This window comes from Sinocyclocheilus rhinocerous, unplaced genomic scaffold (assembly GCF_001515625.1).
Source record: "Sinocyclocheilus rhinocerous isolate Xijiao unplaced genomic scaffold, SAMN03320098_v1.1 scaffold1405, whole genome shotgun sequence".
NCBI lineage: Eukaryota > Metazoa > Chordata > Actinopteri > Cypriniformes > Cyprinidae > Sinocyclocheilus > Sinocyclocheilus rhinocerous.
Window position 1 is genome coordinate 1220891 of NW_015645543.1, and position 15809 is coordinate 1236699.

At 38.1% G+C, this 15809-nt stretch overlaps 1 protein-coding gene and 1 long non-coding RNA gene across 5 annotated transcripts in view; one reads left to right on the forward strand and one right to left on the reverse strand.

The window, feature by feature from the left end:
- The first annotated feature begins 410 nt into the window (after window positions 1-410).
- LOC107706514 (uncharacterized) lies at window positions 411-2166 on the forward strand. The gene is made up of 2 exons (XR_001636153.1): window positions 411-523; window positions 2009-2166. It is a non-coding gene; the product is annotated as an uncharacterized LOC107706514 (long non-coding RNA).
- Window positions 2167-7019: 4853 nt separating this feature from the next.
- The window catches only part of LOC107706512 (ankyrin-1-like), an 84154-nt gene continuing 75364 nt past the window's right edge, over window positions 7020-15809 (reverse strand). For 2 of the 4 annotated variants that reach the window (XM_016510248.1, XM_016510247.1), the window contains 5 exons: window positions 9437-10094; window positions 9015-9300; window positions 8823-8903; window positions 7628-7717; window positions 7020-7448 (listed from right to left, as the gene is read on the reverse strand). In XM_016510248.1, the coding sequence (XP_016365734.1) occupies window positions 7649-7717; window positions 8823-8903; window positions 9015-9300; window positions 9437-10094 (1094 nt within the window). In that variant the 3' untranslated portion in view covers window positions 7020-7448; window positions 7628-7648. The remainder of the gene's footprint in view (window positions 7449-7627; window positions 7718-8822; window positions 8904-9014; window positions 9301-9436; window positions 10095-15809) is intronic. The other 2 variants (XM_016510249.1, XM_016510250.1) reach the window with 2 other exon arrangements.

Sequence of the window (15809 nt, forward strand, 5' to 3'; positions counted from 1 at the left end):
TATATTAGGTATTTTTGTTAAACTGTTCCATTTAAAAAGCATTTATAGGCTACAAATTTTATTATTTTAAAAGAACATTAATTTGTTATAATAAAACAATATACATTTTATTGTTATTATTATGTTTAGATATTATTATAAAATGGGATTATTTCATATATCAGGCTTTACACGGTTAATAACAAATTTTAGCTTCAGTGCACATTTACCTGCGCTCTTGTCCGCCAGGGGGCTGATGCTGTTATTATTGACAGTCTGTTTGGGGTAGGCCTTGTCATTATTCATGGTGACGGCAGGAGGACTGGTCACCCCCGGAATGTCAGGGAGGCAGCAGGGTGGTGTGCGGGCCAGCGGGGAGCTGCGACAGTTCAGCAGGAATTTTCGGTCATAGATGATCCGGGTGCCTACATAATTATTTAGTAATCAAATCAAGATTATATTACGGGAAGGAAACAACAGTCTTAGAACAGGCTACAAGAGCAAAGTTGACCGACAAGCCTGTGAAAACATGGAGGCCAGCCAGGTGCGTTCAGTATTCAGAAATAACAGGGCAGTTTTAGAGAACTTCACAGCAAAAAATAAAAAATAAAAATATTGTACAAAGGCATTTTACATTATGTTGAATGACACTTTAGGTGAGCATACTCATTAGGATAAACAGAAATTAGATTTTACATTACAAAAAGTATCAATGCCAAATGGAAAGTGGTCAAATTCACTGATTTGCGGTATGCTAAATTTATAGGAGTTGGCATCTGGATTTCCTCCACACCATTCTTGATGAGAAAACCACCAAGAAGAGAACCATTGCTCCCTCTAATGACCATTCTGTAAAACTACACAAATCTGTATCAAACAAACAATGTCACATGGTGGCCTGTGAGATGTCCTCCATGTCTTAGGCAGAAGTCTGAAATCTGTCATCTGAGATAGTGGCTCTTTCAGGCACAACAGTGTTAGCTGATGTTGAGAATCTAAAATAATGGCTTTGTGTGCGTCTTGAACGTCAGCATCAGTACAGGAAAGGAAAATATCATTTAAACAGCAGGTAAATGAAAGAAAAAAGACAGATGACATGGAAGGAGAAGTCTTCTGTGCATTTATCCTCTCAGGGAAGTTATCATCACAGTAATACTTGTTACAGTCATCGCCTCCTTCGTGTAGCCCGTCCTCTGTTGTAGTTAGATATCCATTTCAAACTGGGCATCATCCCCTTGAAATTACAGAAAAAATTAAACATTTAACCCTATAAATTCTACTGCATCTCATTTGATACACAAATTTCCAAGTCCATGGAGTTATCAATATGATCAAAAACCTTGCTGAAAAACCTGTTGTACACCATCTAGTACATGCCTTCTGTCATTTGATTGATAATTTACAGTTTTTAGCAAGTAAAAGGTCTTCAGGTCATGATGCATCGTGATGATGTTGTTTTGCTGTGAAATCTTTCATGATTTTTATGAAGTACACATAAGAATACTTTTATATTGTTAGTGATTTTTCAAGATGAACACTTACTAGATTGAAGACACTTACTTGATTATCCATACATCATTTTTAGAAAAAAATTATGTTAAAATCTAAGTATTAAATATAATACATCAATTGAGGACAATTAAAACAGAGCGTTGATCATAAAACTAAGCATTTAAATATCTTCTTATTAAAACATTATTGGGGGATATAAAATGATAACTAATATTTATATGCATTTTATGCAAGTAATCTTACTTACATGCACATTTACATGCATATAAATATCAGCAACTGCATCAAAATGCATGGGTCTCTGAAAAAAAAATGAGGCCTTTTTTTCCCCTCGAGTATAAGCTCCTTATTTTCTTACATCATATTATACAATTTTCGGTCATAGATGATCCGGGTGCCTACATAATTATTTAGTAATCAAATCAAGATTATATTACGGGAAGGAAACAACAGTCTTAGAACAGGCTACAAGAGCAAAGTTGACCGACAAGCCTGTGAAAACATGGAGGCCAGCCAGGTGCGTTCAGTAAGTGCCATGTTAGTATTGTGGGTTACATTCAATCCAAACATGTCTAAACATGTTCCTACGACTGTGCAGTTTACAACATTCAAGAGTTGCATCATTAAAACCTGACCCTTGTAAAGTGTCAATGTTTGACACCCTATTTTTCATTACACTTTTTCCTTATCAGAACAGAAAAGCACAAGCCGACAGGCTGAAATGAAGTAGTGAGAACATACTATCAGCTCTCCTCCTATCAGCCCTGTTGAACCTACTGTGAACAGTCACACACAAACATCCTTGAACTACATTCACTCAGTGAGGAAAAGCTAATGAGTGCATTACGGTGTAGAAAACAGCCTGAAACACCTATAAACACAACCCATTGGTTTATGCATAGAAATCAAGCATGATATATTGCTCTTGGGAATTTTTGTAAGGCGACTATTGTGTGTTACATCACGGCTCATCTGATGATCTCTAGACAAACAGTGATTGATACACTATTTACAATAATAAGAATAGTCACCCTTATGCACTAGAAAAGCAGAAGTGGCCGTTTACAATGGGAAACCAACACAGTCACATGCCTGGAGAGGCGTCACGTCCACTTTTGTCGACGGTTTACAAATTTTGTCATCTGACAAAATCCACAATGTACATAATAAAACATAAAAGTAATTATAACAGACATGAGAGAATGTTTCTATTTTTCATGAGAGAATGTTTCATATTTTTCCTCAGCTATAAAAAAAAGATACTTTTTCCTTTTTAAAATAATTCATTCATCTTCAAAAAGTGGACAAATTTCATTATCATGCATAATATTAGAACACCACACCAGCCCGTCCAAAATACACTTGAAGGTCGTTCAAGGCCATGATGTCATCTTAAGTAATTTTAATGTCATAAATGAAATGTTCAAAATTTGAAACAGTCAAAACGGCCTGTAAAGAAATAACCTCTTTATTTGGAATGTATACTTATTTAATTTCATTTTTTAATCAATCAATTCCTGTTTTTACGTTTAGAATTGTACATCGTAAGCATATCTGAATAGTATTTCTGCCATTCCAACGTCTGAGAAGACCAGCAGAACATTGTTTAGCAAGACAAATAAAGACTGCAGTCGAGTCAATAAAACAATGTTCTTCTCGTCGTAAAGATAACATAACCTGAATTTATGACCCCTTCACAGGTACAGTTAAAAGGCAAACAATACAAGACCAGCAGGCTGGAGCGTTATGAGCACGCGCACCGCGGTCTGTCAAGCACAAAGACAATGCGAGCGGAGATGCATCGCTATGTCGCGGTCATAACAAAAACAATGCATGCACCGCGACAGCTGCGAGTGCCCCCAAACGATTCATCTGCAAGTTCGTGACATTTACCTCCAGGAGTCGTGCTAAAGAGGGTCCCTCCGGGCGTCGTAGAGTAATCGTGAGGCATATGGGCCGCATCGTTGATTGTGACTCGTCTGGTGGTCGGAATTGCCTGACTGGTGGTCTTCTGACTGCCCATGGACATTTTCAACACTAGTGCAATCACAAATTCAGCCAGCTACCTTAATCAAATAGTGTCTCTGCACCTTAGAGCAAAATAATAAAACAGTTCAGCTCGAATTTAACCGGAAAAAAAATCTATGTTAGCAGCAGTTCGGTATCAAGTTACTTTCTATAATTATTTACCTTGTCCGTTTGTGGCAAACTTTACTACATACAAAAATAAATAATACTAAATATTTGAGCCTGTATAACACTTCATTCACACTCGCAAACTAGCTAAAATGCTAGCCTTCTCCGTGACCACGTTTTCTCTCTCACTCCCTCATGCACACAGCACACACTCAACAAAACACGAGCAGGAAAGGGCTGTTTAAAACGGAGAATTGATACAACGGCGGTATGCGGCGGTATTGCAATAGCACGATAGGAAATGTAGTTTTTTTTCGACGTTTACACGAGTTGTACACAGATTCATGGACAAAACTTTACTTGCCATTCGTGTACTTTCATGGCAACATCTCCACCGAAATTACTTAGAGATGATCTTAGTGTTTTTTGTAAGAAAAAATATCGGATTAATTTTAACAAAAAATTTTTTTTTAAAGTTACTTAGTAGTTATTTTACAATATTTTTAAGTATCACACTGTATAATACACGTGGATATGCAAAATATGATAATTTTGTCAACATCATAAGATTTTCTGTGACAATGGTGACAAGTTGGAGTTGAAAATTATCCTATGTTAAAATATGTACCCATCCTGTAGTCTCCGTTCATTCATTCTTTTACGTTAATAGCCTGCTAGATTTATAAATGCATATCAGTAATATTTGGCACATTCTCTTACACACGCACACAGTGTCACAATATGTCACATCTTTCTTTATTAATTTTTGTAAATGATCTGAGCTGGTGTGCAGGGTAAATGATCTATACATATCTTCATATCAGAATGAATCTGAATAAAAGGCTTGTATACATATTCAGTGTTCGTATTTCCTGTCTCCGTTACAATAAAAAAAAAGGAAATGAAAACATGTTCAAATAGCTACAAAGCCTCCACATTTCCCATGACATGGGCATGTATGTATTACGGGATTCTAACTAATATATTTAAAGTACATCCATAACAACTCTAATAAGGGTGCATAGCATTCTAATTAAATATAGTTTGTCATATATTTATACATATATTCTTTATTAAAAACATCTTTTTCTGTGCATGTGCGCAGTTGCATTCCTTAGTACAGAGTAATATGATATTGCGTTTATATTGTCATTAATCCATTCTAAAGGAGTATAGGTGAAGTCTATTTTTTGCAACAGTTAAACATTGTACATAAACTCTTTTTTAATACATAATGATTGCAATGTTAGATCGTTTTGTTCCTTAAACAAACCACAGATAAATAATTAAATAAATATAAATTAATGAATTAATTGAAAACATTCTCTTCCTTTCCCCCATTTTCAGGAATTGTATGTCTCAGTTAACAATTACAGCAGCGATAAGATATTGAACATGTATCCATGTCAATCATGCTGAGGTCACTTCCCTTACCCACTTCCCAACACCCCTGATAATCCTTATACTCCTTTGAGTGGATGTAGGATTTACCGTTACATGTGTATTAACTAGAATAATGGAAGAGAAATCATCTGTCAACATAAACCTGAGTGAACTGTAGAAAACAATATACAGTGAAGGCAAAACTCATGAGGGTTTTAAAGCGAAGGGACGTGTGCATTCTCACAAAGCACACAATTTCATGAAATCAACAAAAACACTAGGATCTGATTAGACTTTTTTTTTTTTAAATATGAAAGTACACTCATTGTCATTCGTCCAATTGTCCATGCATTCCATAAATCTTTTTTTTTTTTTAGTTTGGAGGATAAGTTCATTTATTCATTCACTCATTCAATGACATCCCTCAACTTAAACTACACATATGTGTGAGACAGTATATCACGGTGTGCTTGTGACTATGTAAGCAACTGTGCTGTGATTAAATGCTGAGCACCGTACCTGATTTCATTATGCTTGCCAGCCGTTCAAAGAAACCTTGTCCATTAAAGTGAAACAGCTACCGTTCAGTGAACTGGAGTTGGCATGTAGATCACGTAATTGCATACGGTGTGACATACTCATGCATGCTGTTATATCTCTTGAATCGTATACGTCTTACAAATGCTACTAAAATGTCGGGTTAATACAGTATATACTGAAACCACAAGCGCTCATAGACAGAAAAACACGCGCGCGCACACACACACACACCGACAACAACGCAGTATTCCAACTGTTGCAGCACGTTTGATATTATTGCTTTGGTAGACTATACTTCAACAGTTTTGTGTATGTTTGGGCTCTTTCGTAGTTAAAAAAAGAATAACAACTAAAAAACACATGCAAATGACGTTAATAATGAAGTTGCAATAGAAGTAGTTTAAGCTTAGTTACCATATAACCTTGTTCGTGTGTGTTGGTACTGGTAAAAGTGAAACATTTGAAGCCAAAAAGTGAGACAGACAGTTGTGAGTTCACAGTTCAGGGGTCAATTTTAAGGTGGACTTTCACAGTGCTGTCTGTATATTTATCGGTCTATTTTTAACTGTACATCTAAATGAAAAACAAACAAACAAACAAACAAAAAGAATAATCGTTTAAGACGCTTCCTTGTCGCGTAACTTCATCCGAAATCCCAAACATTACAAAGGCAGTTACTCAGAGATAGTCCCCAAGCCCCACACTTCACAGCTACAAATGTTTTTTTTTCACCAGCACAGCTTGATTAATAAATATAAAATAAATAAAAACATCCAGGCCTAGTGCGGGCCCAAGAGAACAGCATGCAATGCTACATTAGTCTGAAATCGGTCCGACATGGCGGTTTTAGTCAAGCAGCTGAGCTACAAATGTGGATGAACAGATGGTCGGTAGTTCAGAGGTTAGAGTTGTGAACTGTCAGACAGAGAAAGCACATGCCCTCCTTAGGTTGCCATTTTTGGTGTTACGTACAAAGCTACACTACCTGCAACAAATAAATCAGTTCGTTTTTTTTTTTAAACAGGGGGGCTTGAAATTCAAAATGAGAGATATAAGACTAAAAGGTGGCTGACAGTTCAAAGGAACACGGATACGCTTCACAAAATGGAAATAAACGCAGGCGGACGTTCACGAGCAGGAGAGCACAGTGGCTTGTTGTCATTCCCATGGCAAACACCAAATGAGCTCTGACCGATCCAGAAAAAAAGCTCAGTACCAAGCCAGAAGCGAGTACACATGCGTTAGATACCGACACACACCGACGCACATTCACGTAGCATTAGAGTGCATATATCACATTGAATAACAGGATAAAGGGCCTGTGGGAAATGACGTGACGGGCTTAGCATCCACTATGCTGCTGTGTAATGACAATCAATTTGACAAAATAAAGAACTGTTGCTTTTTTGGGGCTGTTGTGTTCCCAAGACCCTTTGTTTCAAGAGTCTCTCGTTTTTTTTTTAAGATCCAAGGTCCAAAGGTTTTTTCCCTCCCCGATGCCAGTCCTGGAACGGCCCTTTACCTTGTACCCCTTCAGTTCTTTAGATAATGACAGCTCATAGGTCATGCACCAGCAGTCAGTCATGCGTTTACAGTTGACAGGAAGCACTTTTGTTGCTTTTTTTGGTGGTTTTCTTCACGTTTTGTATAAAAAGTTCATGCCCTATGCTAGTTGTATGTTTCTTTTTTCTTCTGTTAAAAATGTTACAAAACTACAGGTAGAGAACGCCATCTCCTTGTTGTTTTCTGTGGCGCTCCATGGTTGCTTGACTGTAGGATTTGGCGTGATGTGTTGTTCTTTCGCTGCATGTTTTGTTTTTTTCCATTATCGCTCCATGTCTCGTCCTATCTCCCAGTCGTGCGTAGGTGAAAGATGATTTGGCAGTGGATGTTCGACCCTGGAAGAGCAATCCTTCATGAACAAATAGCTCCTTCAAAGAGACATTGTCTGAAGCAAAGCCACTAAAACATCAAACCGATGGACGAATCACTCAAATTTAGCAAAGCTAGCCTGCCCCATGGGTTTAAAGTTGTTCTTAGGTAATACTCTAATCATTTTACCCGTTCCGGGCCGTACCTTCAGGACAGTTTGTTTGTTTCAGTGCTTTACTCTCCGTAGACTGGAGTGCTTCACGGTCTGGACATCCCTTTTCACATCCATGCCCAACTGGAGAAAAGCAGGAGGGAGGAGAGGCACAAGTGAAAAGATGATTGAATCATTATGTAAGTGTGCTAGTTTGTTAACTAGTGGTAATTTGGGCATTTCGTTAGTTTGATTCACTGAACAAATATTCCCTGCACAAAATAAGTCTATGGTCTGAGTCTGAATGAACTTAAAGGGTCTGTCATTAATTATTCACCCTCCATGTATGTATTTCCAAACCCGTTAGACCTTCGTTCGTCTTCGGAACACATTCGGAACAAATTAGGATATTATGTAAAAGTATTGACTCTTGTCGACGCAGGAGCCGGCGTTCTTACGTAGAACACGGATGCACTGCGCCTTGTTTACAAGCAGAGAAAGACACATGCTATACCATAAAACAGTCTTCGTAAACATGTCTGAAGATTTCGACAGAGGATGACTTGCAATTTTTTGCCCAGCCTTACTTATTCGAACCAGAATATACAGAAGATGAACTAAGAGATGGATGTTCTAACATCAGAATGCCAACTCCTGCATCAGCAGCACCACACGCATGCGTCGTGGTATTCTTGTGAACGCGCATGGAAGACTGACACGGAAGAGAAGACATTGTTGAATAAAGTCCTTATTTTTGTTTTCTTTGCAAACAAAAAGTTTTCTTATAGCTTCATAAAATTACGGTTGTACCACTGATATCGCATAGACTATTTTAACAATGTCCTTACTACCTTTCTGGGCCTTGAACGTGGTAGTTCAGTTGTTGTTTATGCAGCAGGGTCAGAAAGTTCTCGGATGTCATCAAAAATATCTTAATTTGTGTTCCGAAGATGAACAAAGGTCTTACGGGTTTGGAACGACATGAGGGTGCATAAAAACATATTTTAAAAACATTAGAAAATATTACAAATCCTAACATTTGTACAGTTGTGTATATAGAGCAAATGTAGTTTAATAAAAGCAAACAGCAAAAAATAAATGAATTAGGAATCAATTCAACAATTATTCAAATGATATCTATGAAATATTAGAAAACAGAAACTATATTACCCATCATAACTGATGATAATCTCAAAATGGTGAGCCAGATTGAAACTTCTATATACCTAAAAGAAACCAGATGACCTACCTTGCTCACAACATTCCCATGCTCATCAGTAAACTGCTCTTCATGTAGATGATCACTGGAGAGATCTATTGGATCATCCTTCTGCAAGCAGGGAATAATAGCTGGATTAATTATCATTACCAATTAACTGAAGTCAAGACTGTGCCCAAAATCATGTTCTTTGCTCAGACTGGACAGGCCCAGGGGACACACCTGTGCCTTCCGTCTGTCCTGGTCCCATGCCCGTAATTCCCCCTCCTGATGGGAGAAGCCCAGCCCTTTATCAAAGGGCTGAGTGCCCAGCAGACGCCCCCGCAGGACCTCCGAATGGCCTGTATCACATACCGGTGTAAGTAGGGCCTCCTGTGCTACACGTGACTGATTGTGGTCCGGGGACGATGACATCACGGCCTCCATGGTCTGCCTCGCTTTGGGTTGGGACCAGCTGTGGAAGGAGTCTTTCTCCTGCGAGTAAGGCTGGAAGGCACCGCCGCTGAGCCTGCGAAGGAGGAACGGACAATGACGGTGTAAAGTTGTCTGTCCAAAGGACGACGTTTAAAGTTTTAATAGTGGTTCTAATTTTGCGAAAATAGCGAAGTCCACACCTAACTATAACGTGGGAACGCAATCCGTACCTGTCCCCGTTGTGTTCAAGGGCTCGGGTCAGTCCGGTTCTCTCGCACAACTGAGCGTAGAGCTGTTGCCCTGTAAGAACAGAAAACTTTTCCTCTGAACTTGCCTCTTTTCCACCCTTTCCTGCTCCTCTAGCTACACCCGTCAAACTGCCGCCCGCCGCCGCTGCTTCCTCTGTCCTCTTGCCCTCCGACCTCTGACCTCCAGCCTGCCCGTTATAGTTAGCCTTTGGGACGGCGCCACTGGCCCATGCCTTTTCTACGCTTGCCAACACCGGCTCGTGCTGTATGTCATCTTCCTCAATCTCCTCTTCCTCCTCCTCTTCCTCCAGCTCCATGATGGAGCCACTTGCCCCGCTGGCTCCGCTGCTGGGCCTCCCCAAACTGCTGCATGGCAGGCTCAACGTGTTAGCCTCCGAGTCGTCCGCACGGCTACTACCATCCAGAGACGAGTCTTCCACGGTCACCAGGGACGGACTGACCCCTGCTGGCCACACCTGCACGTCTGACATCTCCATCATAGTGTCCTCCTCAGTGGTGGCGATGGGCGCGCACTCCAGACTCGACACCTCCTGCCAGTAGGGCTCGATGCCCAGCGGAGAGGGCAGGCTGTACTGCATAGAAGCGGGGGAGAGCAGCTCCTCCTGCACCAGCCCGTAACCTGAGGGATGGCCAGACAAGAAAGGCAACGCTAACACCACAGACACAGTGGGGGTACGTGGGGAGTCTTGACCCTCTCAGAAAGGTCATGCAGAACACAGTGCTCTGGGTGCAGTCATAGTTTGTCGATATATAAGTGAACAGAGGTGCTTTAACGCAAAGCAGCATAATGACAGGGCCACAGAAAGTTCATTCTGCAGAGAGAGATTGGGTTCACTCACAACAAGCAATCCAGTTTCAAAGTAACTTTTAAAGGAATATTCTGGGTTTTTTTCAACCTGAGGGTTTTTGAAACAAAATTTGCATTTACAATGATGCTTTAATGCATGGAGGCGGTATAAATTAATTTTAAGCAGAATTTACAATCATGGCACACAGTGTATCATGCTTGAAAATTGATTGTTGGAGCAGAGCAAAAGAGAAACGCAAGACTAAAGACCCCAATATACAAACTGGAGAGCTACTTAACAGTAGAAAGCAAAGTTGAAATTGCAACTGACAATGAATGGTTGCGGGGCTTGGTTCTTTCCATTGGTTGTTGATTGGATGGACACAGATCTGACCGCGAACTTGCAGTAAGTCATGGAGAGGCGGGGATTGGAGAAGTCTGGCAGACAGTAACAAGTAATTTTAAAGTCAAGAAAACATTTTGATTAAACATCACAAGGTCAAATAAATAAATAACAAATTAAGCATATACTTGAATGAATTATTCACAATTAGATAAATAACATGCATTTGCAAATCAATTGAATTTTCATTTCATGATGACGTAAATGTTTATTTATTAGCTACAAAACATTAAAAAATTTCCTGCTAAGCTTCCATTATAAGTATACTGAAACGTGTTCATTTACACATCTGAGGGGACAATGAGGGACAAGTTTAAATTATCATGTTCAATATGTTGAAAACCCAGAATATTCCTTTACCATACCTTCCCCCACCCACATACACACTAATATGCTCAGATTCAAAATTGGCTCATGTCAGTTCTTTCTTTCTCATATCCGTATGAAAGTTGTGTACATGACCACGCACTACATCCACCTTAATGAGTATGCAACAATGGCTTTTCTCTTGTGTGTATGATCATAATGTAGGACCACAAATTCCTGGGATTGTTCAAATGGAATTGCATGGAATTGCAATATACATAACTGACTTGTATTTGCATGAAATGTGAGCAATAGTACGCATGGTTAATAAGAACACGCAATAGTTTTAAATAGGCATTCTGGATCTTAAGGTGTAACAGGGACCAACTCTGCAACTCTGCTACCAACTTTGCAGTTTTTTATGTACTTCTTCATTCTTACAGCACAACACAAATACATATTATAATAAATATTTTAAAAATATAAAAAATAAAGTGAAATATAATCATCAATCATGGCTATTTTATCATTTTTGTATTATATTGCTGGAGTCTGGGAGTCCACAGCTCTACTGCAGGGTGTCCACATATTATTGATTTCAGATTAATTTTTGAGAAACAATGAAAATATGCATCAACAAAAAATAGAATACTAACTTAATATGCTTAAAGCAACCAAAGCTTTGCTAAGAAGCTAAAGTATATTTAATGCATATGACTGTACTCCAATAAGTATTATTTTTAGCTTTGCAATGTAAGCATTTAAACAAAGTATGGAAAAGCATTAACTGAAAATACATGATATAATGCAATGCATAACCAAAATTTTACTAATCACATTTAGTATGTTTAACTAATTCAGACCATAACAATATGGCCAGACTTGCCTAATGACACAAAACAAAACAAAAAGCTTGTCAGTAGTTTTGCTGTATCATTATGCTATTATAAATTTTACTAATTTATCAAACAACTGTCACCATTTGAGCAAATGTTGTAGCTGTATATGTGGGTGGATGGATGCATGGATGGTTCCATGGTTGGATGGATGATGTATTACTGTTGTATTGGAATGATAATGATAAGAAGAAATGAAGAAATATTGCAGAAGAGAATGAGGATGATTTACAGCGATGAATTAGTGGAGACCTTCACTGTGCCCCCAGTAATGAGAATACACGCATGTGAGTCAGACGCACACAGAGCACACTGTGAGACACAATAAATCTACTGTCACTCCAATACAAATAAGCAACACAACATGGTGCAAATGTGTAAAAACTTTGTTCATTGTTATGTACAAAAGCCACATATGAAAACTCACTCACACAAAAACAGACACACCCCCACACAGGTACGCATGCAAATAAATGTAAACACACTCAAACAGTCAAACACACATCACATTACAGCACAACACACACAACGCAAAATTATGGCTCTGAAACATCTTGATATCACACACAACATCTGAGTGATCTGATTATCTAATATGGCCTGACAGGAAGGTTAGATATTTCTTCCCACACACACACATACAGATTAGGACTGCATTCACATCATATATCATGTGATAATTTTATGCGAATATTGTATCTGAATTGTTTTATGCAGCCATTTTGGTCTCTTTCAGCCAGAAGAAAGTGATTAGCTTAGAAAAATAAAGGTTATAAAAATGTGAAATGTTATATGTGATAGATTCCAGTTTTAGCCACAAGGGGTCGTTAATAGCTACACAATTTTCATGTTTGTGAATACAGTCCATGACATCAGCAACAACACAGAGCTCTGCTGTTGAAAATGGTGTCACACAATCAATGCGTGACACACAAACACGCTTGAAACACACCAACAGCAATAAATCAGTTGACACATAACGTTCCAAAAATGCTTCTGCAACACGATACGGTCACAGATCCATTTTCCAGAGCATTATGTAAACAGAACAGCAGGGCCTAAAACAACAATGTTAATATATTCACCAAAGATAAGAAGAGTTAATGAAGTTACTGAAATTCAGGAATTCAACGCCACTCAGGAAAACAATTAGCGCATATACACAGGAAGTATAAATTGAAAGCATGCCATGCATACACAATTTTGTTATAGAGCAACACAAACAAAGGCCTCTTTTTACTTAAAGGCCTCAAAAGTACATTTTGCACTAACAAAAAAAAAGCACGTCAAGCAGCATGCGCATGCATAGAGACACAGCACAGCTCCCACAAAAAATGGGAACTAGAAAACAAAACAAAAAGAATGACAGGAAAAGAGGAGGCCCAGAGGAGGTCATTATGAGGTCGGAGGTCGAAGAGGAGAGCTGTGAGGAGGAAGAGTAGGGCGGCTGGGCTGCAGATGACATGTTTAGAGAAAGAGAGAAGGAGGAAAAGAGAGACGGAGAGGCGCAGACACAAGTATGGAGGCCTGTTGTCTTCTCTTGAAGTACTCATCCATACGAGCCTGCATACTCCTATCTGTTCCTCACTGGCATATTTGAAAAAATACACTTCGGTACCCCAAAGCACATTTGAATTGTTTTCTGGAGCATAACTGCTACAATTTAACTCTCAGCATTTGCTCGCACCACTGCTCTATACTGTGTCAATTTTGTATGCTTCACTCCATAAACATATAAATATTAAAAATATAAATATTAACAAAAAAAAATTACCAATGCCATTTTTCCCTTTATATATTATTTTCCAATTGCATTTGACCATCACTAAAAAATAAAAAAATAAAATAAAAAAAATATATATATGAGGGGTGGGCGATATACCAGCAGACACGAATACCAGTAGACACGAATAACGTTAAGTGGTCACGAAAACATATTGTTTGTATGCGTTTTTAAGCATTGCAGTCTAAAAACAAGTGATTTTAAGCCGTTGCAATGCAATCAGCAGCAAAAGAGAGCTCATTTTTCTATATGTGCGTGCTGTCTGAGAGACCTCAGAGAGGCGCTGTCAGAGAGGCGCGCACACGTGAAGATGGTGCTCATATAGAGCGGGAGTACTATTTTTGCCGATTTATAGGCATTGAACGGTTAAATACACACAGTTGAATGTGTCAAAAATAAATTGAATGCCATGCATACACAATTTTGTTATAGAGCAACACAAACAAAGACAAATTTTTACTTAAAGGCCTCAAAAGTACATTTTTTTCCAGAAACAACAAAAAAAAAGCACGTCAAGCAGCATGCGCATGCATAGAGACACAGCACAGCTCCCACAAAAAATGGGAACTAGAAAACAAAACAAAAAGAATGACAGGAAAAGAGGAGGCCCAGAGGAGGTCATTATGAGGTCGGAGGTCGAAGAGGAGAGCTGTGAGGAGGAAGAGTAGGGCGGCTGGGCTGCAGATGACATGTTTAGAGAAAGAGAGAAGGAGGAAAAGAGAGACGGAGAGGCGCAGACACAAGTATGGAGGCCTGTTGTCTTCTCTTGAAGTACTCATCCATACGAGCCTGCATACTCCTATCTGTTCCTCACTGGCATATTTGAAAAAATACACTTCGGTACCCCAAAGCACATTTGAATTGTTTTCTGGAGCATAACTGCTACAATTTAACTCTCAGCATTTGCTCGCACCACTGCTCTATACTGTGTCAATTTTGTATGCTTCACTCCATAAACATATAAATATTAAAAATATAAATATTAACAAAAAAAAATTACCAATGCCATTTTTCCCTTTATATATTATTTTCCAATTGCATTTGACCATCACTAAAAAATAAAAAAATAAAATAAAAAAAATATATATATGAGGGGTGGGCGATATACCAGCAGACACGAATACCAGTAGACACGAATAACGTTAAGTGGTCACGAAAACATATTGTTTGTATGCGTTTTTAAGCATTGCAGTCTAAAAACAAGTGATTTTAAGCCGTTGCAATGCAATCAGCAGCAAAAGAGAGCTCATTTTTCTATATGTGCGTGCTGTCTGAGAGACCTCAGAGAGGCGCTGTCAGAGAGGCGCGCACACGTGAAGATGGTGCTCATATAGAGCGGGAGTACTATTTTTGCCGATTTATAGGCATTGAACGGTTAAATACACACAGTTGAATGTGTCAAAATGTCTGTCTTTGCAAGCTACCTCGTAAACACAGTAATTTAGGTCTTAAGTGAAAGCAAACAGCTGAGAAACAGCTTACATGTTTAACAGTATATTGGATCCGGGCAGCTCTTAAACTGACAGCAGTTTAATATTCCTGCTGTCTGTCATTCATGTTAATCAAACAACAAAAAAGAGAAAATCTCTCACTGCTTCTTGACTAAATCACTTTTGTAACTTTAATAAGAAGAAATATATATTTAATTTACACACTGAAGAATATACAGTGTTTTTATACATTTGATTATTTTATACAATGTATGTAACAGTCATTTGTTCTACTGAAGTTCTTTTGTCCTATTGCTTGTATTTAGTTTCTTATTCTTATTTAATCGCAGACTGTTTACTTGTCTTCAGTGCGCTTGAGTTTTTTATTATTAATTTAGGCTAGTATTAGTTTTCTGTGATATTGACACTGGCGACAAGAATAATTTCTATGGTATTAAAAATTTTGATATCAAAAAGACCTTATTTAAAGCAGAAATATCTATATTGTGATATATATTGTTACTGTGAAATAAAATTACTTATATCGTGATATTAGATTTTGATATCCACCCCTAATATATATATATATATATATATATATACAAATACATATTATAAATATTTCTAAATAATTATGGTAAAATACAAAGGGAAATATATATACAGTATATATATATATATATATATATATATTTGGGGTGGATATAAAAATCTAATATCACGATATAA